The sequence below is a fragment of the Bos mutus genome, chromosome 8 (assembly GCF_027580195.1).
Source record: "Bos mutus isolate GX-2022 chromosome 8, NWIPB_WYAK_1.1, whole genome shotgun sequence".
In the NCBI taxonomy this organism is placed as follows: Eukaryota; Metazoa; Chordata; class Mammalia; order Artiodactyla; family Bovidae; genus Bos; species Bos mutus.
Window position 1 is genome coordinate 50,327,845 of NC_091624.1, and position 22,753 is coordinate 50,350,597.

The following is a 22,753-nucleotide window of genomic DNA, read 5'->3' on the forward strand; positions in this document are numbered from 1 at the left end:
TCGGGAAGTCACCACTACCCCCTCTTATAATGAGGAACTTCTGTTCTCAGGCACTGCCCTTGAGATATGGCAGCACGGTGTCCTGGGGCCTGCATGTACCTGTGAGGGGAACACAGAGGCCTGTTATTGGTGATCCTAAAAGAGCCAGCCAAACATGTGCTGAGCTGCCCATTGTCTCACAACCTATCTGCAGGTACAGCCTTCACTCCCTGGGGAGAGGAGAGAGTGAGGCCTGCTCTTGAACTGCAGGGGAGAAGGGGGCTTCATCTCTCTGGGCCTTAGTTTCTCCACCTGTAAGATGGAAATTCTAATGCTTGTCTATGAGGAACAAGCGAGATGATGCAGAACATATGTTTAGAAAGTTGAAGCAGCAGAGGACCATTGTTGGGAACAGAGTTTTAGTCAAGTAGGAGCGCTTGTGCATTGTCATGAAAGCTTCCATAGACTCTGGTCATGGGGGCCCCACCTCCCCAAATCAATGCAGGGTCTCCCTCCTTGCCCCCTCTTGGGGGCTCACGACTGCCTGGGCTGCAGCCCCTTATATGCCTCTTCACCCCTGCCCTCCCCACTCCACACCTGTGCCCTCTACCAAAAACCGGCCAGAGCCAAGGCCAGCAGTGTGCAGGAATCAGCACCCTAGACTGTGTGGAAAGGGTGCTGCGTGCACCTTCGTTCTGGTCTCTCTGCCCTTGTGTTTTCAAAGTAATAGGATATCCATGAACAAACACCAGACCTGGAACACCGTCAGGCCTCTCCTGTCAGCCCCGTATTTGTTCCCTCCTCATCCTCATGGGGCCTTAAAAGGCCTCTTCAGCACATGAAAGCTCTGTGCACAGAGTTTTGTTTTCAGTTCTCTAATCCTTGTTGCCCCTGCGTAAGGGACTCTGTCCTGTGCTAGAGAACTGGGGAGGCCGGAGGCCAGCCAAAAAGATGCAGCCACTGATCCACAGGCCCCACCTGGGGACCCAAGGCCCTAGGTCCCCTTCACTTCCTTCCAATTCCCTGTGAATCATCCTTAGGGGCCAACATCCATACTCATGGTCAGCCCGGAGGACTCAGGGATGTTTGGCAGGCTGTCAAGTCTTCTCTCCCTGCCTGGCCTAGAGAAAGGCACTCCTAGAGCACCCCTAGGTGAGGGGAGGCTGCCCAGGCTTTCATCCCAAAGCAGAGCGTCAGGGGCTGGGGGCTGGCGCCCCCTGCCTGGCATGATGGCCTGCTCCTCTCTGCTGGGCAGTCTACTTGCCCGGTCCAGGCCCCGTTCATAAAAACATAAAATCCCACCAACCTCCTTATTTTGTTGTGAGGGTCAGAGAATGTCACATCAGGTCCTCACATATGCCTGCCTGTGAACAGGAAGCGCTCAGTAAAGGTCAAGTCATTTTTCAAAACTATTTTAAAATGATTTGAGGAGGGAGTCCAGCTCCTAAGTTTCCTTTCTTGATTGATGAATGAGGTTTTTTTTTGGACCTGCTGACCATAAATTTGGGTGGAGATTCATTCACTCAATAGAGTCTAAGCATTGACATCAGGCACTATCCTAGGCACTGGGAATTCAGCTTTAAAAAAACAGAACATGTCTTGTCTTCTTGGAGCCTCCACCTTAAGAATTTCAGCGCAGGCTGGAGAAAGTGGTTTCTGATACAAGGCACTCAATCCTCCTGAGTAAATGAAAAGGAGCTGCTCTGAGCATGGATGTGGCCATGGGGAGAAGGGACCACCATGTACAGGGGCCCTGCCTGGGCTTTGGTATGTCCTCTCTTACTAATCACCTCCATAATCCTTTATGGTATAGGCCTTGTCAGCCCTGTTTTATAGAAGTGGCAGCTAAGGCTCAGAGAGGTTTGAAAACTTACGCAAAGTCACACAGTAGTGGCAGAGGCAAGATTCAAAGCTGGATCTTCCTAACTGCAGAGTCCATACCCTCTCCATGACGCTGAGCTGCTGCGGTTCTTCTGTCCTCTGGCCTTGTTGCAGCCCATGGACTGCGTGTCAGGCACAGAGAACTTCAGGAGAGGCTAAGGCACGAGGCCTCATCTCCATCTGGTTCTGAGAAGACACCTATGTATGTATCATATGGACTGCATCATATCAGACAATGCCTTAGACAGGGAGGCGGGGTTCAGGAAAGGAGAAAGGCATTCCTTTCTCCCGGGGCATGCGTACGTGTACGTTGCTTCAGTCCTGTCTGACTCTTTGTGACACCAGGCTCCTCTGTCCATGGGACTCTCCAGGCAAGAATGCTGGAGTGGGTTGCCATGCCCTCCTCCAGGGGATCTTCCCCACCCAGGGATCGAACCCATGTTGCTTTTGTCTCCTTCATTGGCAGGCAAGTTCTTTACCACTAGCGCCATAGGGGAAGCCTTCCACCTTGGGTGGTCTTGACAAAAGTTGCCCCCAGGAGGCAGCATTAAAGCTGAACTTTGAAAAATGGCTAGGATTTTTGCACTCAGAGATAGTGAAGAAAGGGATTCTCCAGGGCAGACACAGCAGAGCAGAAGCCTGGAAGCAGGGAGATGAGGGATGGGGGACCAGCTATTCTTTGTGACCGGAGCCGAGGGGTGGGTGTGAAACCCGGAAGGGTTGTCACCAAGTCACCAAGGGCCTCAAGCACCAGAGTGAGTTCTCTGTCCTTTCCTGTCCTGGGGACCTAGGAGCTAGCAAGGGTTTCTGGACCCAGAGAGCTGTGCTTTACAGGCTTATGGGAATTTGGGAACCTGATCTCTTTGGCTAGCCCTGAATGATAAACAGGAAGGAGCCAGATCTAGAAGGAACATATTTATTTCATCTAAGCAAACATTTACTAAGTACCACCTCTATGCCAAGCACTGTATTCAGTTTAGGGGCTGACAAGATATTGGAGAGGAAAATAAGTCATAGGTATTGTCCCCCAGAGAACCCCATGGGCTGCCAGGGGAGGAGTGGCTGGGGGCTTGCTGAACTACAAGAGAAGGGTGGAGTGCTGTGAGCTGTACTGGAGGAGGGAAGTTCTCAGAAGGCGGGATGGGGAGGTTTTGTGGAAGGCAGGCTTTTGTGCCAGACCTTGGAAGCTTCTAGACATCATACAGTTGGTGGTCATTTCAAAGACTAAATGAGGGAAATGTAATGCCTGCCTGGCCGGCCCTGTCACTTTGCTCTGAGACCCAGATGGTAACCCCCTCCCTTCACCCATAGGATGGCAGGGTTGTCGTGAGGGTTAGAGCTAGCATGGGTGCTTGTTAACACTGACCCAACTTCAGGACTAATTGATATAACATCTATAATACAAGTAGGAAGGGGACCACCAACAGCAAAGGCTAACCTGGGTGGAGGAAAGGCCTCCCAGGAGATCTGAGCTGGGTCTTAAAGATCTCATCAGATCAGAGCTTTGGAAGGACATCTAGGGCATCATGAAGGGCCACCTCACCTGCCTTGGAGACAGAGGCTGGTGGAGCCGTTAACTGGACCACCTCTCCCACTGCCACCAGGGCTCTGGTCCCGTCATCGCACCAAATACGAAGGGCTCCAGAGGCCTGGTCCTGCCCGCCTGAGTCTCCCCTCCCTCCAGCAGAACCCTGACTTCCGTTTCTAATTGCCTATAGGTGGAATTAATTAGATACTGTCATTCTAACAATGGACAGGGGTGGTATATTTTTTCTCTAAATGCAGATATTCTTTTGAGGGCTGTGTCTTCCTTTATCTTTTACAGAAAATCACTAAATTAAAAGAATTGCCTTTTAAAATTGCAGATTAAAGAGAAACTTAATTAGAAGGAATGAAAGCAGTTGTGTTTGGAGCTTTTGTTCTTAACATTTTTTTTTCCCTTGTGCTGCTGAATCACTGCGCTTGGAGTTTGTATATTTTTATTTTAGGTGGAATGATTTGCCTAATTAAGCCTGTCATTCATCACCACCTGTTCCCTCTAAAATATATGCCTATATTATTAAGCTTGCAAGCGAATGTATAAATTAATTCAGTGGGGAATAGCAGTGTTGACTGGGCCGTTATTAGGTTTTATCCAATTTATCTGGTATGAAAACTGATATTTTTCCCCAGTAAAATGAAACAGCAGCTCATTAAGTTTCTTCATTCAGTCATTCTTTGAGCACCTATTATGTTGTGGTCAGGTACTAAGGCTGGGGGAATGGGGGAAAATATGGTGTAGCCCCTGCTCTTGAGGGGCTCATGGGGAGCCAAACAAAGAAACTGGCCATTAGGGTACCATAGGCTGAGATCAGAAAACTAAGATCACGGCATTCGGTCCCATCACTTTATGGCAAATAGATGGGGAAACAATGGCAGTGAGAGACTTTATTTTCTTGGGCTCCCAAATCACTGCAGACATGAAATTAAAAGACACTTTTTCCTTGGAAGAAAAGCTATGACCAACCTAGACAGCATATTAAAAAGCAGAGACATTACTTTGCCAACAAAGGTCCATCTAGTCAAAGCTATGGTTTTTCCAGTAGTCATAAATGGATGTGAGAGTTGGACTATAAAGAAAGCTGAGCACCGAAGAATTGATGCTTTTGAACTGTGGTGTTGGAGAAGACTCTTGAGAGTCTCTTGTACTGCAAGGAGATCCAACCAGTTGATCCTAAAGGAAATCAGTCCTGAACATTCGTTGGAGGCACTGATGCTGAAGCTGAACCTCCCAATATTTTGGCCACCTGATGCAAAGAACTGACTCATTGGAAAAGACCCTGATGCCGGGAAAGATTGAAGCCCGGAGAAGGGGTCAATAGAGGATGAGAGGGTTGGATGGCATCACCGACTCAATGGACATGAGTTTGAATAAGCTCCAGGAGTTGGTGATACATAGGAAAGCCTGGCATGTTGCAGTCCATGGGGTCACAAATAGTCAGACACAACTGAGCTACTGAACTGAACTGAGGCTGAGATCAAGGTGAGTCTGGGAAGGGGGTGAAGCCAGGGAGGGCTTCCTGGAAGAGGTGACTCCTAAAGAACAAGTGGAGTCAGTCAGGTGGATGAGGAGAAAGGCAAGAGTTCTAATGATTCACACAAAGAACACAGCCTGGAGGGCGGCATGGTGAGACCTGAGACTAGATAGGTTGCCAGGTTGTTGGTCTTGAGAACCTGCGTTCCTTCCATGATCATGTTGCATGCTCCATGCCTCTCTTCTTACCTTCTGGGCCAGGAGGTGTGTAGTAGGATTTTATACTGGCAGAAATTCCCAGATTCCGATTTAGCCAGTGGAGCACCCAGATTGTCCTGGGTGAAAGTGCCTTACAGTTCATCTAGTCCCTCACTCTTATCTGCCTCTGGCAGAACTAAGCCTAGAACCTTGTCTCCCACCTACCCCTTCCCACACCCCCACTCTGCTACCCCTGGGGCACCGTTCACCACTTGGGGCCAGAGGCCTGCTGCACTGTCCCTGTCTCCATTCTCTCCATTCCTCCAAACCAGAAAGTTAGCAGACGGGAGGCTTCATGGGAAAGTGCACACTGGTCCCGTTCTCCCTGACCCCACCTCCCACTGTGCCCCGATCTCCATCGCAGTGCGGTATTGCACAGGAGTCTTCCCCAACTTGCCCCGTGAGTAGTCAAGTCCTGTTGGAGTCATCTCCAATGTCCCTGTCATCACTGAGGGATTCAGCCTCCATCACCTTCCCTATCTCTCTGCCTCCAGGGTCACCCTTCAACCCTCTCTCCATCAGCAGTCAGAGAGGTCTTTAAAGCCCAGTCTGAAGGATGGCATTCCTTGATTCAACCCACTCATAGGATCAAGTCCCAGCTCTTTAGAAAGGTGACCAGACCCTCATCTGTCTACCTGATCCCAGTGCTTGCCCCTGCCCAACGTCACCCATCCAGGGCTTTGCAAGTTAGGTGGCTCAGGTCAGAACTTGCTTTACCTCTCTCTCACACCCCCTCCCAGGACGGTACCCCATTTGATCGGTTGCCCTGAGGGCTGGTGTGGCTCCCTGCAAGCTCTGACTGGGGAGCTGGGCTACTGGGAAGCCGGGGGAAGGCCCGTGGTGACATGTGTGTGGGGGCCCCCGCTCTGAACATCACCCCTTTATCACCACTGTGAAAGCTCAGCTCATCAGCTGGATGGAGGAGGATGTTTGTTTCTCAGATATCCAACCGCAGGACCTGTCCCCTAAAAGGGCCTTGAGGTCATTGCCACCTGGCTGTCTGTCCCCGTGGTTGGACACAGGACAGAACTGTAGCCAGAGAAGAGGGCAGGGAGCCTCCAGGCGGGTCCTCACTCTGCCCCAGTCCTGGCATCGTAGGCTGTGGGCGTCTGGAGGTTGGGGCTTGGCCTCTGTCGTGTTTTCTCACAGAGCTTAGGGTTTTCTGTGAGCCTTCTTCACCTGGACTTGCCAGCCCCATCCTCCAATGCTCAGGCCTAAAGCCAGTAGTGACCTTGACCCTCTGTCTCTCTCTCCCTCCATTCTGAAGACATATACAAGTCCGATTCTCAGTCACTTCCATCCACCTCTCCAATGCCAGCCCATCCTACAGGAGTTTACTCACTGCTTGGCTTTGCTCCTCGTCCATCTCACTCTCTCTCTCTTTTTAACAAACTTTTGTTTTTTTAAGAGTAGTCTTAGGTTCACAGCAAAATAGAGATGAAATTATGGAGAGTTCCCATAGACCCACATTCTCTGTCCCTTTTCAGCCCAGCAGTCCTGTTAAAGAGTACCAGGTCGAAAGCTTTCCCCATCAGAAGTCAGAATGGCTCTTCATTTTTCTCAGAATAAAACCAAAGTCCTTCTCAGGGTCCACAAAACCCCCAACCATGTGGTCCTGCTCCTTCCCACTCCCCTGGGCCTCAAATCCCACCCAGTTCAATCCACTCCAGTTGCCCTGGGCTGTGTTGTTTCTCAGTCACCCTCAGCCCATTCCTAAAGTCAAGGGCCTTGAATCTGTTCTTCCTTCTCCCCAGAATGTCCTTCCCCCAGACGTCCACGCTGCTCTGCCCCCTTCCTCCAGGCATTTGTTCAGATGCTGTGCTTTGAGAGGCCTGCCTTGTCCTGCTTTCCTTTTCTCCTGAGCACTTAGCCCCAGCCGGTATGTTGTGGATCTGACTTACTTTACTTGTTGTCTCTCAGACCCTGAACTCCAGAAGTGGGGATTTCTGTTTTGCTCAGTGCTGTTTTCCCCAACTGTGAACTAAGCCTGGCCCACGTGAACAGGAGTCTAGAAGGGACAGCCTGCCAGACCCTGCTGCAGTCACGAGAGTGACCAAACACGTGGGTCCAACCTGTCTCGAGCCTTCCGTTGGCAGGAACCCCCCTCCCAGCTGTTTTCTGTAGTGATTAATAGAGCAGCCTGTCTCAGAGGGATGGAAATGCTTCGCTGCCCTGATGGATGATCTGGCTCCGTGGCTGAGACGCACAACGAGTTCATTCACCATCCTCAGTGGTCCATAGACCGCACATCACCACCGTCAGGGCAGGAGTTTCCCACCACCTTCCGTGAACATGAGGTTGATTGCTGTGTAGCTGGGGTCGGAGGATGACTCGCCACGTCCGTGCTTGCTGGGTGGGGCTGGGGAGATTTCCAGCATTGTGTGTCTGTGGGCCTGTAGCTGGATGTGGCCTTGGGTACACGGTTCCGCAGGCCCTGGCCCAGTTTACTCAGCACTCAGTATATGTTGGGCCAATCAAATGTAATCCCTCATCTGATTCCCACAGCAGTCAGTATGATAAGAAATAGGGCTTCAGAGAAGTGGAGTGGCTTAGCCAAGGCACACAGCAGGTCATGGCCAACTTCAGAGGGGGACTTAGGGCAGTTCGGAGGCTTCTGTGAAGTACTTAGTATGTGTCCATATTGAGTAGGCATGATAATAGTAATGAAAACAACCCTTTATGATAGCATTTACTGAGCACAGACTAGCTACACATCAGGCGCTCTGCTAAGATGGCTGTTCATCCCCTGGCAGACTCCTCACAACAGCCCCACGAGTTGGGTACGGTCATCATCCCTAGTTTTCAGATGAGGCAACCGGAAGCCCATAGACATGACTTGCAAGGTGGACTGCTGGTCTCTACCAACACTTCTGGCAACTCCAATTTTGTTGGTTTTTAAATATTTATTTAGTTGCGGTATGCAGGATCTTTCATTGTGGCACAAGGGCTCCAGAGCACATGGGCTCAGTAGTTGCAGAATGCAGGCTTAGTTGCCCCGAGGAATGTGGGAAGCTTAGTTCCCTGACTAGGGATCAAACCTGCATCCCCTGCATTGGAAGGTGAATTCTTAACCACTGGGCCACCAGGGATGTCCTGGTAACTCCAGTTTTAGCTCAGTATTTTCCACTCTTTGTGGGGTGTCTTCAGGGTCCTGCCCTCCAAAGGTACCTCCCCAGCCCATGGGGTGAAGGGATGCTCCTGCAGGTCCAGGGCTGGAAAGAAGGCACATTGGAGGGCCCATCCCACTGTGCTGGGCACTACTCCAGCCTCACCTGGGGGCTAGTCCAGGACGGGGCTGGCTGTGTGGAGGGCCCACATGGTGGGGTGAGTATAGAGGAGCAGACAGCTGTGATGCAACACACCCCTCGACTGGAACTCTCTGGTTGTCCCAGGAGGAAGGGGGCAGATGTGGCCAGTGCAGCCCTGTGTCAGGGGGGAAGGTAGGAGAATGGAGGAGGAGAGGAGCCACTTGGAGGCAGGTTTTTGGCACAAAAAAAAGAAAAACTTTGCCCCTGACAACTGTCTAGGGAGCAGAGCCCCCTCTGGGAGTACCATGGCCCCTTTGATGGAGGTTGCGGGAGGGTTCCTTTGGGGATAAGGCTGAGCTCAGTGGCCTCTGGAGATTCAACCAGCCCCTCGATTGCACCATCTGATTGTGATGGCTCCTCACATCCTGGTTTGGGAAGCCCACAACTTTTGAGCCATGTCTGTTCATTGCCTGGAGCTCTTCTGCCTGCAAATTGTAAATCATCAACCAACCATGCTGATTTCCTGGCCCCACTATGTGCCGCCAGTGACTTGTTGGGCTGAGCTCTGGGTAACCAGGTAACCGTGCTGTTTCTCTCTCCCCCACAGCCCAGTTTAATGGCAGCGAGAAGCGGCAGTCATCCCCCTCACCTTCCCGGGACCGGCGGCGCCAGCTTCGAGCTCCCGGAGGGGGCTTCAAGCCCATCAAACATGGGAGCCCTGAGTTCTGTGGGATCCTGGGAGAGAGAGTGGATCCTGCTGTGCCACTGGAGAAGCAAATGTAAGTCCTCAGGGAGCAAAGCTCAGTCTCAGTGACCAGTTCACGGAGTCACTGTCGATGCTCATAGAAGGCCGAGGCCGCTGTCAAGTCTGTCCGGCCAGGATTAAAGCCCACCTCTCCTGACTCCTGGCCCTGTGCTTCCTCTCTCTCCTCTGTATCACCTGCCTGCCTTCGGATGGCTAGTAGGAAGGACAGTGGGATCGTCCACATGGTGTTCTGCTTACTTTTGTATCCTCCTTTCTAGTTTCATCATGCAGCAAGTGAGCTTTTAAAAAGCTAAATGTATATTAAACCCTCCTGCCTGATTGCATATTAGCTTTATTTTATAGCAGGAGTGATGTTTTTGCCCCACATCCCTGGAAGCTCAGGTGGTAAAGAATCTGCCTGCCATACAGGACCTGGGTTCGATCCCTGGATTGGGAAGATCCCCTGAAGAAAAGAATAGCTCCCCACTCCAGTACTCTGGCCTGGAGAATTCCATGGACAGAGGCTACAGTCCATGGGGTTGCAAAGAGTTGGGCACAACTAACTAACACATACACATGCTAAATCCTGCTGCCTATTAGCTTTAGTTTATAGCAGGAATGATCTTTTTGCCCCACATCTGCTTGATCTTAGTTGGGCAAGACCTTGGCACTCTTGATTTGGGTTTCCCCCAGAGAGTTCCCAGCTTTAATCAGCATTCGAGTCCCATCCCTGCTGCCCCTTGCCCCCCTGCTTCTCCGCAACATTCTGGTCAGTGTTGTCTCCATCCTCTTGACCGAGATGGTCATCTCCTTTCTCTGATGGGGTCTTGGGTCCCTGCTCTGCTCTGAAACCTTCCATGGTTCCCCATCGCCTCCAGGATAAAATCCCACCTCCCAGAATTGCCACTCACTTTGTGAATTGTTCCACATACCTGCCCTAGAGTAAGTGTCTCCTGGAACTTAACAAAGCACATCCTGGATCCCATGCTCATACCATCAGGTGTATTGCCCTCTTCACAAGTAAATGTGGGGTAAGTGGGATTATCATCTTACTGCAAAATGAGAAAATCGGGACCCCAAGAGATGTGGAGCCTTGGCTAGGATCTCCTGGCTCAGAGTGCTGAGGCAGGATTTGAATTCTGTGACTTGACCCCACACCTTCCTCTCACTTCCCTCTTGTATGTAATTTTCCCTCACCCTTAGCACGTGACCGGCGCAGAGTAGGCACTCAGTAAGGCCAGGAGATTAGCTGACACCCAGCGGGTTCCTTGTGAGACCTTGTCGAGTGCATCATGCACTATATTAGTCTCCACCCAGGGGATTCTGGTCTCGCCCGGCCGGCAGTGCATCCCTCACAGGAAATGCTCCCTCGCTGAGCAGGATGCAGAGTTTTCCGAATGATGTCATGCGCTCGTGTGCCCTTTTTTAAGCGTGTGCTGCAGCCTCCTTTGTGACAGCCCTGCGCCTGCTGCACAGAGCACATGGGGGGAGGGGGGAGGGGTAGGCTCCAGCAGGTGTCGTGTTAATCTCTTACGTCTCACAGCCACACAGATTGGGTGGCAGGTTTTGCTTATTTCTGATCAGACTGTGCGCTTTTTAATCAACAAACAAAATATAATCCAGAGAAGCCTGGGAGCTATTCAGCGTGCATCCTGACCCAGGTCTGCCTGTGGTCAGCGGCCCAACCTCCCCTCTGCCCACACCCAGATGGAACTTCATGAGCCCCGTGAGGGCAGGTCTGCCTTTCCTTTCCTGTTCCCACCCAAAAGGCCCTCAGCCAAATCCAGAGTCATGGCTGGCTTTTCCTCCCCATCATCTCATCTCCCTGGGATTATTCCAGCTTGCTAGAGGCCTGCCTCATCACCCAAGAGGTAGGGTGGTGGGCTTAGGTAAGATCCCACTTCCAGCAGAGCCCGAGGACCCAGGACCCAGGACCCAGGCCGAGAGGTTCACTGTATCCCACCCAGGCTGATGCTGCCTCGGAATTTAGTAGGCACTTCCAATTCCCGACTTCTCCCCACCCTAGTGCAGGGGAGAGGGAAGGTAGGCGCACTGAGCAGGTGCCCCAGTCTTAGAGGGTTGTTAGGGATGGGCAGTCACACTTCTGCCCAGGCACCCAAACTACTCGCTGGCCCTCCTGGGACAGTGGAAAGGCTGCTCAGGTACTAAGGGCTGACTGCTCCCCAGCCTCCTAGAGGCAGCACACCGCCCGCTCCATTCAGCATTATTACCATCAGCACTTGAACGTGTCCTAGTCATGAACTTCTTGGTGGTGTTGTTCAGTCACTCAGTCATGTCCAACTCTTTGTGACCCCATGGACTGCAGCACTCCAGAGTTCCCTGTTCTTCACCATTTCCTGGAGCTTGCTCAAACTCTTGTCCACTGAATCGATGATGCCATCCAACCATCTCATCCTCTGTCACCCCCTTCTCCTGCCCTCAGTCTTTCCCAGCATTCAGGGTTTCTTCCAGTGAGTCAGCTCTTTACATCAGGTGGCCAGAGTTTTGGAGCTTCAGGTTTAGCATCAGTCCTTCCAGTGAATATTCAGGCTTGATTTCCTTTAGGATTGACTGGTTTGATCTCCTTGCTCTCCAAGGGACTTTCAAGAGTCTTCTCCAGCACCACAGTTCTAAAACATCAATTCTTAGGTGCTCAGCCTTCTTTATGAACTTCTTAAAACAAATAAATAAATAAATCTTGACTACACATCCCCATCTGACCCCAGCCCCTGTTGGGAATGTAACCTCCATGAGGGCAGGAACTTGTCTGGGTCACCATTGCGTGCCCAGTGCCTAGATTGGTGCCTGGCACATAATAGGTGCTTGGTGAATAGGTAGCTGTCCCCTCGGTGAACAGAGTCCCCACAGAGCTGTCAGTGCATTCGCTCTCCCTTCCATTACCTCCCATTCTCTCATCCACCCCAATCTGCTTCCCTTTTCTGCCTGGGTAACCAGCTGACCTCTTCTGACCCCTGTGGCAGCCAGCACATTAGACGGCTCCCTCCTTCTAAGACGCCCTCTGCTCCCGGTTTTCCTCTGCCTCCCCTGCCAGCTCCTCACCTCAAGCTGACCTGAAGGTTATACTGTCCAGGGCTCGGCTTCCAGCTACGTGCTCTCCCTGGGTAGTCTCCTCAGGATGCTGGTGGTGAGTCACCAGTTCGCATCCCCAGCCCACACCTCTCCCAGAACTCCTAACTCCTACAGCCAGCTGCCTTCTTGGCATCTCCACTTGGCTGACGAATGGGCATCTTAAATTTAACACGTTCAAAACCGGACTCCTGATCTCCTGGACACCCGCTGCTCCCCAGTTTGCCCACCGTCCCCACCCCACCCCAACAGCATCACATCTACCACGTTGCCCAAGCCACAGTCCTGAAGTCATCGTGATTCCTTTATTGGTGTCACACCAGCATCTAGTACGTTACTAACTTCCAGTTTTCCATCCAAACACATCCCGAATCCATCCATTCCTGTCATCTCAGGTCCTCCCATCTGGACCACTGCAGAAGCCTCCTCGCCTGTCTCCTGCTTCACTTCCCCTCTGGCCATTCTTCAGGGTAGCCTGTCTACCCTTTTGTAAAATTGTCCAGAGCAAGTATCTCTTAACATCTCTATTTAAAACTCTCATTGCCTTCCCTATGCTTACAATGAAATCAGACTTCTTCCTGTGGCCCACACGGCCTCGGGGAACTGGGCCCCGCCTCCTGTTCACCCGCATCCTGTCCCACTTCCCACAGTCACAGCACTGAACTGTTCTTGCTACCTTTTTGCTCTGTGAACACCCCAAGCTCATTCCTGCTTCTGGACCTTTGCACTTGGTGCTGCCTCTGCAGTGAACGTGTTTTCTTTGGCTCTTCACATGATTGGCTCCTTCTCAGTGCAGATTCTCAGGTCAAATGTCATCTCCTCGGGGTTGCCCCCCTGTCCATTCATTCCATAGTAGGTACCTCCCTCACCCCAGTCACTGCCTTATCACAAACCCAGCGTTCCTATATAGCAGTTGTCACTATCTGAAATTGTTTCCTGAATCTGTTGGTTGACTTTCTATCTGCCTGCATCAGTCCTTTGAGAACAAGGATATAGTAAGTGGTGAGTAAATAACTGGATGATCTCATGGGTGTTGGAGATTAATTAATTAAGATTAATTAATTAATCTTAATTCCCATGGTTCAGGCCTGAGTGGCCAGCTCTACAAAGTCCAGTGCATCCCCAAGATGGCCTCCTGCCTGGATTCTCTTTTCAGTTCAGGCAGGTCCTCCTTGGGCCCAGGGGTTGCCAGCCAGGCCCATCCTGTCTCCTGGTAGCCATCCTCATCCTGACAGTCTGCCCTCTCCCCATCCCCCAGTTGAGTGTCCTTTGCCTCTTCTCTCCCCAACTCCTCCTGTTTCTCCTTTGATCCTCTACCCCAAGTCTCCTGCCTTTCTCTACATGTGGAATGGCTGGAGCAGCTGGGGAAGGAACCAGCAGCTTATCCTGTTTACCCACCAGGGATCACCCTTAACGAGGATCCAGAACCCCCGAGGCCCATCTGCCACCGCCTTTCTTAGAGCCACTTGTCCTGTGCTCTGGGAGTTGGACTCAGGCAGCGCCTCCCTGGAGACTACTTCTTGGCCTTCCCTGAGGACGGCTGTGCTTCAAATAGCTGAAACTTGCTTGGCTAATAGAACAGCATTTTGTCAGCTCACTGGGGCTGTGTTACACAGGTGAAATTTCCTGGAAAACAACCTTGGCCAAACTGTTAACTCTCATCTCTAAAGTCAGCTCCATCCTTGTCTAACCACGTCTCACATATCTTTTCTTAAACATACACTGGCCTGTCACATCTCTGGGAGTGTTGTAATTATGGCAACCCATGCAGTTCCTAGCGTCACATCCTCTTAATTTCTGTTTAAGTATAGACAGGAAGGTGGGTCTGCAGTGTACACTTCCTCTCGCCTTTTCCCTCAGCGAGTCCCCCTCCAGATGTCCAGCCCCGGGTCTGACCTGTGAGTGGTCACCTCTTGGGCCATCAGTGACTCTGTCACAAGCTCATTGGATGGGGATACTCACGTCTCTCTCACTCTGCAGTCCTTGCTTTCCTAGAGCTGGTTGAGTTGGGTTTTTTTTTTTTAGGTTATAATTATGTCATCTTCACTGCTGCTAACTGTTTAGAACACTGCCTTATAAATGGCAGAACGTGCAGAGAAAGGCAGTGTGATGCTTTTCTCCACACAGGACGTCTGCACCAGAACTCTCACGGGTACTGTTCACAGGGCACTCCTGGGCCAGGTCCCAGAGGCAGGCTCCTCCATACACCTGCTGCTGCTGCTGCTGCTAAGTCGCTTCAGTCGTGTCTGACTCTGTGCAACCCCATAGATGGCAGCCCACCAGGCTCCCCCGTCCCTGGGATTCTCCAGGCAAGAACACTGGAGTAGGTTGCCATTTCCTTCTCCAATGCATGAAAGTGAAAAGTGAAAGTGAAGTCGCTCAGTCATGTCCGACTCCTAGTGACCCCATGGACTGCAGCCCACCAGGCCCCTCTGTCGATGGGATTTTCCAGGCAAGAGTACTAGAGTGGGGTGCCATTGCCATACACCTGGGGGAGGTATAAAATTAAATGCAGTCTACACAGCAGCAGCCTGAAATACTGGTAGTTGGGGAAGTGACCTTTGGCTGTCTGCAAGTTCACTTCTCTTTTGGCTGATGCTGGTAGCTGCCAGTTGCTGAAACTCACCCCATTGCAGGCTCTCCATCAGCCCTTCAGTGCATCATTCTGTTTAATCCTCACAACCCCCAAACAGGAATAGAGTGACCCTAAGTTAGGAAACTGAGATGCACTCAGATTTAGCCTCTTGCCCCAGACTCCCAACTGGCCAGTGGCAGAGCCAGGTCTGTGCCTCCGCGGCCAAAGCATGATCTATCCTTGACCACTGGCACCTCTGGTTCCCTTCCTAACCACATCTCTGGCCATCTTCCCACTGACCCGATCCCTCAGAGACCATAATGTAAGTAAGTAGAGACCTGTTCTGAGTACACCTACTGACCAGCGTCCTAGGATCTTCACTCTGCCACTGAAACTTAAAGTTCAACTTTTCCAATCTTGAAAACCCACGTCCCCCTTTGGTCTTGCACTCGAGGCCTTAGCCAGGCATCTGCCATGGCGCCCCTCCCATGAGATTCTGCCACTCACCACGTGCTGCCCGGAAGCAGAACGGCTGGGGTTCCCACGTGCCCGGTCGATGCCAGATGCACTTGGCGGGAGCACTGGTTTGGCCACCCCACCCCACCGCCTGCTTTCCTGAGTGACGAGCACCGGCCCTCTGTCCCGCAGATGTCTCAGAGCCAGCATGTGTCCCGCCTGTCAGCACCCTCTGATGGCTTCTGTGTCTCTCAGAGAGACCAGAGTCCCCTTGTACACAAGGCCCCCAACCCAGCCCTGCCACGGGGCCTCTGAGGCCTCAGCGCCCACACCGCCCCTTTGTCTCACTCTAGCCGTCACTGGCCTTCTTGTTGTTTCCAAAACATGCCAGGCATCCTGCTTTGGCTGCCTTTCTTCTGCCAAATAGGCTGTTTTCCAGCTTCTTCCTTTGTGGCATCTTCCCTCAGCTCCTTCAGGCCCATACTGAAATGTCACCCCCTGCAGAAGGCTTCCCTTGCTGCTGCTTAAGACAGCAGTCCCTCCCGCCAGCTCCAAGCCAGGTGACCCTGCTCCGTGTCCTTCGTGGCATCCACACTAGACTGTGTGCCTCACGGTGTGGAGGCCAGGTTTGCGTACCACACTCTCCCCAAGACCTGCATGCAGCAGGCACTGTGCATGTCTAATGAGTGACTGAACACGCGCGCGCACAGGCACACGTGACATCTGCACGCACAGGGACGCGGCCTAGTGACGAGGCCCAGGATGCCACAGCCGCCCTCCAGTGGGGCTGAGCCTCCTCGGGGCAGATGGGTTTCAGGATGTCAATGGTGGGGGTCTATCCCTGCTGAACTCTGACCCCATCTCTTCTCCGCAGATGGTATCACGGAGCCATCAGCAGGGGCGACGCTGAGAACCTGCTGCGCCTCTGTAAGGAGTGTAGCTACCTTGTCCGGAACAGCCAGACCAGCAGGCATGACTACTCCCTCTCCCTGAAGTGAGTAACCTCGGCCACCCCTGGCCCTTGGCAGCCTCCCGTGATGTGCGATCCGGCCCGGCTGTCTGAGGCAGAAAGACCCGCCAGTGTCCCCCCGGGGAAACTTCCAGCATGAGTTATTTCACGCCTTGCTTTTCCAATTTGATCTAATTCTTCTGGGACACAGAGAAGTTTTTATATTCTCCATTTCTGCCTCCCTTGAAGAGGAGGGGCATTTTCCTAGGATTTATATTAAATATCCAAGAATAGCTTCCACATCTGCCGTGAGCCAGGGACTGTAGAAGCACTTAGCGTGCCTCGTCCCTCCTTCAAACCTCACAACAGCCCTTTGAGGAGAAACATCTTGTCCCCATTGTGCAGATGAGGAAGCTGAGGCTCAGAGAGGGACCAGGGCTGACCCGAGGCGGGCTGGGTCAGCACTCAAGGCCCGGTGTTTGACGCCCCACTGCTCCTGCTGCACCCGTGGGAACCACCTTTTCCTTATGTTCTTGGCTACTGTTGGGAAAGCCTCTGTTTTCTGTGTCGCACGAAGGTTGTAAGGAACCCCACAGAGAGCCAGGAAGAATCTTGCTGACATGATCACCTGCAGTTGCTTTGTAAACTATTGGGTCTTTGTGATCCACAAGATGTTGCTTTCAGGATAGGTGACCCTGAAATAAGAAAAGGGTTTTTTGATTGAGGGTTTCATCCTTCAGTGCTATTGCTGGATGGAAGCCAACATATTGACTAAAACCCATTTTACAGATAGGAAAAGTGAGACTGGGAGAGAGGAGGGATTTAAAGAGTTAATGACAGAACTGAGATATAAACCCAGGTCCTTCAGCCAGCACAGACCACTGGGAGCAATGGTCAGCCAGCGCAGACCACCAGAAAGCAAGCAGCTGCCTGCTTTCTTTCTACTCAGCTTGCTGTTATTCGAGGCCAGGTGATGCAGAGAGAACTGCCAGGACGCATCAGGAGAGCCCTGTGCAGGCCAGCTATGAGGTCAGTAGGGTCGGTGCACACAAGCAGAGAGAGACTGGCCTGGGCTCTCTGCTCATGACTGACCCCACCTGCAAGGGACCGTGACAAACTGCAGAGCGGAGCCTGGGCCGGAAACAGAGGCACCGGAAGTCTGCCTGGAGAAGGGAGGATGTGTGGGGACATGGAGGAACCACAGGTCTCTCAAGGACATCAGGGCAGAAGTGGTAGATGGGGCGTTATGGGCAGGTGGATTCCAGGTCAGCAAGAGGTACGGTTCTCTAACCCTTCAAGCCTATCAGGAATCAGAGCTGCCTCAGAAGGTGGTGAGTGTCTCATCACTGGGGATGTGCAACCAGGAGCTGGACAACTGCTTTGCCAGGGAGGATGTCGAGGGGATTTCTGAGCCTCTGGGAGGGCACTCAGGGCAAGCGACACATGGATACTTCATTGTCCACCGTCAGGCCTGACAGCTTAGAATCAGGCCGGTTTTATTACAGCCAAGGAGAATTCAGTATGCTAAACTGTAGCTGGGCTGATGGCGGCCAAAGTCAAAGGGCTGTCCCTGCCTAGGGGAGAGGGCAACAGCAGGGAGAGGTGCACACAGCTGCTGTGCTGCCAGGGTCAGGGGTCTTGAACTCCCTACTGCTCCATGCTGCCTCTTCCCGCCCCCACTGTTCGAGGTAACCTAGCAACCGGGTGCCCATGAATGATGCTTCCAGATCTTCACCTTCCTGCCTCAAGGTGAACTGTGCCTTTCTGGGCTGCAGGAGGTGAGAGAGATGAGTGACATCAGAGATGGGACTCCATATCACCATCCATCCTTCCTTGCTGACCCGGATAGACTGCCCACTCCCTGGTCTTCCACACACTCATCACACTGGCCGTCTCTGAGTTCCTCAGTGTATTTCACTCTTCCTGGAATTCCGTCATCTGGGACCAGGCCAGAGGCGTCTTCCCTAGAGAACTGGCTGAAGGCACAGAGGAGGGGGTGGGGGCGCCCCACTCCAGCCCAGTCATTCCTGCACGTGTCAGGGACCCATTTCGCTTCTGTTTATTCACTGGGAGCACACGAGGGATCTTGAACCAGGGGTGGGAACTACTCACACCAGCAGGGCCCGAAGGGTCCACTCCCCAGCATCCTGAGCCCGTGCCATCCGTCATGCGGACAGAGGCAAATGCTGGCTCACAGGTGGGTCTTCAGAAGAGTGTGCGTGTCACGGTTCTAAGGGCGTAGTTCCCTTTTCGTCCCAGGTTTGCTCCCTTCCCCGACCCTCCTGCTCTGTCACAGGCTTACAGTCCAGGGGCCGGGCTTTCCCATTCCCTGACCTCGTGGCCTCGGCAGCCGTGTCACCTTTCTGAGCCTGTGTCCTCACCTGTGCACGAGAGGCAATGCTGTTCTCCATATAGACAGAGAGGCCCATCAGTGTCCCTGGCTCTCCAGATTTCCCCTGGCTTACTGTAGCCGGATCCCCTGCACCTCCCAGGCAAGGGGAGAAGGTGGGGGGCACAGCTCAGGGGGGGCCTGTGCTGGGACCTCGACCAGAGCACTCTGCCATCAAGCCCGGGTTTGTCTTCCTGCACCCGTCCTGTCTGTTCTCATTATCAGGAAGTGCAGTCTGGATGACTGGTCTCTGCCCACGGATGCCAAGGTAGAGGGTTTAGTTTTGCATGCTTGTCTAGAGCCATTAGATCCCAAACGCCAGAGGGGTGGTCTTACCTGGTCAGCTTTCCCTCAAAGGAGGCTGGGGAGGAGGGTTGGGCCAGGGCAACCTACTAAGGGAAGTTGGGCTTGTTTTCCAGAGCAGCCCTAGTAACCAGCCAGGCTGCCAATCAGGGAGAGACACCTGGCATTCATCACCTCAACCCCAAATGGAACTGCCCTGGTACTGAATGTCCCAGCTGCTTGGGGCAGGTGCCAGCTTTGCCAGCCACCATGGAGGTTTGGGGTCTCTTTGATGCTGAAGGCTGCCTGGCAGGGGCGGGGTGGGGAGTGGCATTATCAGGATTGCAGTGCATATTGACATTGGAATTCTGGCTATGTTATCATGTGAGCCTTGGGTCCTGCTGTGAGGGTGTTCTGGGGAAGAGAGAGAGTTTGGGGTCTGTGGCCCCAGAGGACAGGGCTCTCCACCCCTCCACGCCAGAGGACAGAGCTCATCCATCTGTCCCTTGGCAGATATTTATCAGAGCCCTGGGTACCAGGCACAAGGCTGTGCAGAGGCGGGAGCAGAGGTGAGGACAGTCTGGCCTAGGCAGCAGAGCTCCCAGTCTGGGCCTTGTTGCTTGCAGAGGGCTTGGGGGCCGGAGCTGGCATAAGGGTGGGAGGGTCTGGAAAAGCGGCAGGGCAGAGGTACATTGAACCTTAAGGAGAGGGTAGGTATTCCCTAGGAAGGGACAGTTGGTGGGCATCTCAGGTAGAGGGGACACGCCAGACAAAGCCCTGGAGATGCAGAAGAGCCTAGGCAGGGCTCAAGCCCCGCAGAGGAGCTGATACTCAATTCTTAGTGATGGGGCCACCCTCAGGCATCCAGCCATGTGCTTAAACCTCACTTCCACCCTGAGTACTCGCAGTACTTCACAGTTTTAGAAAACCTGCATATTGATGTCGGGACAGCCCTATGGGGTGGTCAGGGCAGACATCACCACCCTCATCATCAGTGTCGAGCCTCTAGTGACCTTAGATGCCCAGCTGGTCCAGTCCCTTGGCTTTGTGGCCAAGGAGGCCAAGACCCAGAGGGGACTCACGACTGACCCAGCTACCCAGCTGCAAGTGACCACACAGACAATAGAGATGGTGTCTGCATCCCACTGTGGGGACCAGTCAGATCCCTGGACCAGGCCAAGCAGCCACCCACCTGCCCCTTCACCAAAAGCTTTTCCCTGCACCCATGGTAATCCAAGACTGTGCCTGCCTTCCTCAGTTTCTCACATCCCTCCGTGGCAGCGGCCCCCACCATGACGCAGTCTCACAGAGGTCCTGCCTTGTCACTTTTCAACATTGTCCTCAACCCCTTCTGCAGACCTCTCCGTCTTCCCATCTCCAGCCTGACCCAGCAGGGCACTGGGCCACTGGCCGCCAGCACACACCACTGACCCCTGGTACACTCACTCTAGCCTCAGGAAAGCAAAAGGTTGAGCTCTTAGAAGTTGGCAAGAAAACATCACCCTCTTACACAGTTTCCTGTCTGGAAAGGCAAGCAGTGGGAGAAAGGGATTTAAAAAAAAAAAAAAACAAAACCTCATTAAAAGGGTTCTTTAGGCACTTTGGACTATGAATGACTCTTTGCAAGTTCTAGTTTCATGAGTTTTTACAAAGGAATCTGGACAAGATGAGGGAAACAGGACTTCAAAGACTGGAGGGTTTACAGCTGGGACGTAGGAGAGCACCAGGGCCTCCTCTTATGCTTGGGAACAGGGACAGACAGAGTGACCCTCCTGGCCTCAGCAGAGATGCCCCTGCTGCTTTGACCTGGGCCCAGCCCAGCTCTCTTTAGGCCCTGAGCTGCCATCCCCAGTAGGGTACACAGCCCCAGGGAGGCCTCGAAAGGTGCCTTCAGCTTTCAAATCCCCACAGGCAAACTGCGCAACAACCTTGCAAACGTGGCCCAGATTCTGACCTCAAGAGACATTTCTGACCTTTCCATCAGATTGCAACTCAGCCCCAATCTCTCAAGAGTCTTCCTCAGCCCATAAGCTCTGTCCCTTCAGTTTCTTGTCAATTACTGGGCTCCAGTCTCCAGGAGTTCATAGCCCAAGTGGGGAAGAAGTGGCATTTATACTGGTAACTCAGATACTCACGGAACATGTTTAAGGCTACCTAAGGCAGAAAGTGGGCTTCCCCTGATGGCTCAGATGACAGGAGACCTGGGCTCAATCCCTGGGTCTGGAAGACCCCCTGGAGAAGGGAATGGCTACCCACTCCAGTATTCTTGCCTGGAGAATTCCATGGGCAGAGGAGCCTGGTGGGCTACAGTCCATAAGGTTGCAAAGAGTCAGACATGACTGAGTGACTAACACTTTCACTTTTTCACTTTTCAAGGCAGAAAGTGCTCAGGTCCGTGAAAGAGGGAAGGAACCAGAAGAGAGGGTGTTGGAAGGCTGCCCTGTGGACAGGGCAGAGAGGACAGCCAGGCAGAGAAGATGGCACAGAGACAGGAAAATGCAGAGCTTGTGTGAGAATAACAAGTAACATTGGCAGGAGCCAAGGAGAAAGGTGGCACTGGTCATCCAGCTGAGGAATTGGGGCTCTATCCTGTACATCAGGGAGCATTCCTGAGGGTTTTGAGCAGGGTTGCAGTCATGTCCCCAGAGCTGTGCTCTAGAACCATTCATGAACTGGGTGGAACATCACTCTGCTTCCCTGTGCCCTCGCATGTCCACAGACATGCCACCAAAGCTAGCACAGTCCAAGAAGTGGGCGGGAGTCCCGTGGGAGATCACTTTTAAAGATGTAGAGGGAGGGACTTCCCTAGCAGTCCAGTGGTTAAGATTCTGCACCTCCAATGCAAGGGTTCGGGTTCAATCCCTGGTCGGAAACTAAGATCCCACATGCTGCATAGTGTGGCCAAAATTTGTTTTTTTAAAAAAGTAAAGATATAAGAGTGAAAAGCATGGGCTCTGCAACCAGTGAGATACATGGATTCGAATCCTTGCTCCACTCTTAACTGCTGTGTGATTCTAGCCACATGAATTTACCTCCCTGATCATCACTTGGAAAGCTATGTAGGCCACTCTCATGAACTTCTTATAAAAATTAACGCAGCCTAGCAGGCCCGACCGACAGCAAGTACTTGGTATATGCAGTCTCCACTCCTCCCAGCTTTCCCAGAGCCTTTAGAAATTGCCACGGAGCCAGCATGGTGGACGAGGCTGCACCGGGTCGCACACCCTGGGGGTGTGTCTGGGCTGTAGCTGCCTCTGGATGACTTGTGCCGGTGTCTTTGTCCCCACCCCCAGTGCCCATAGAAAGAGGGTCCAGCGTTTGATTCATAAATTTGCTTCCAGGTCAAGGTCCCCATGGTCAGGACGAGCTTCTCTTTCTGCTCCGTCCTAAGGACAGTGGGAAGGCCCCACCTCCTTCTTCAGGTGGGGAGGAGGGGGCGGAACGATTTATCAAGAAAATGCCTCCTGGTCTGATTGCCAAACGAGGCCCTTCAGGTTCCCACCTGGAGCTGGGAGGTTGTGCTGACTGCTGGGCAGCCAGTCTTCACCCAACAGACGCTTCCTGGGAGGGTGGTGCGTGTGGCGGGGCCAGAGCAGACGATGGGCTGTGTTCCAGGGGTGCGGGGGGCACATTTCTGTTAGGGTTGTTTTTCCTTCTCCTCTCCCTTCATTGATTTATATGGTAAAGGAGAGAGTTTTCAAACAGTAGGCATGTCTGGGTCTAGGCAGGCGAGCAAGTGATTAATCTTAGTTTGTTGCTGCTGACAGCCAGGAGCAAGAAATAATAACAGTTTGTGGGGTGGGGAGAGGTGGGGGAACGAGGAAAGACTGCTCACCCTTCGATCATCAGAGGGAGCACGGACTCCAGTTCCTTCTGCCATCTGAGCACCCC

General features: G+C 52.7%; 1 protein-coding gene across 1 annotated transcript in view; it reads left to right on the forward strand.

Moving 5' to 3' along the window:
* The window catches only part of SHB (SH2 domain containing adaptor protein B), a 138,279-nt gene that overhangs the window by 97,497 nt on the left and 18,029 nt on the right, over positions 1-22,753 (forward strand). The window contains exons 4-5 of the mRNA XM_005905968.2: positions 8,987-9,158; positions 16,117-16,236. Coding sequence (XP_005906030.2) covers positions 8,987-9,158; positions 16,117-16,236 — 292 coding nt within the window. The remainder of the gene's footprint in view (positions 1-8,986; positions 9,159-16,116; positions 16,237-22,753) is intronic.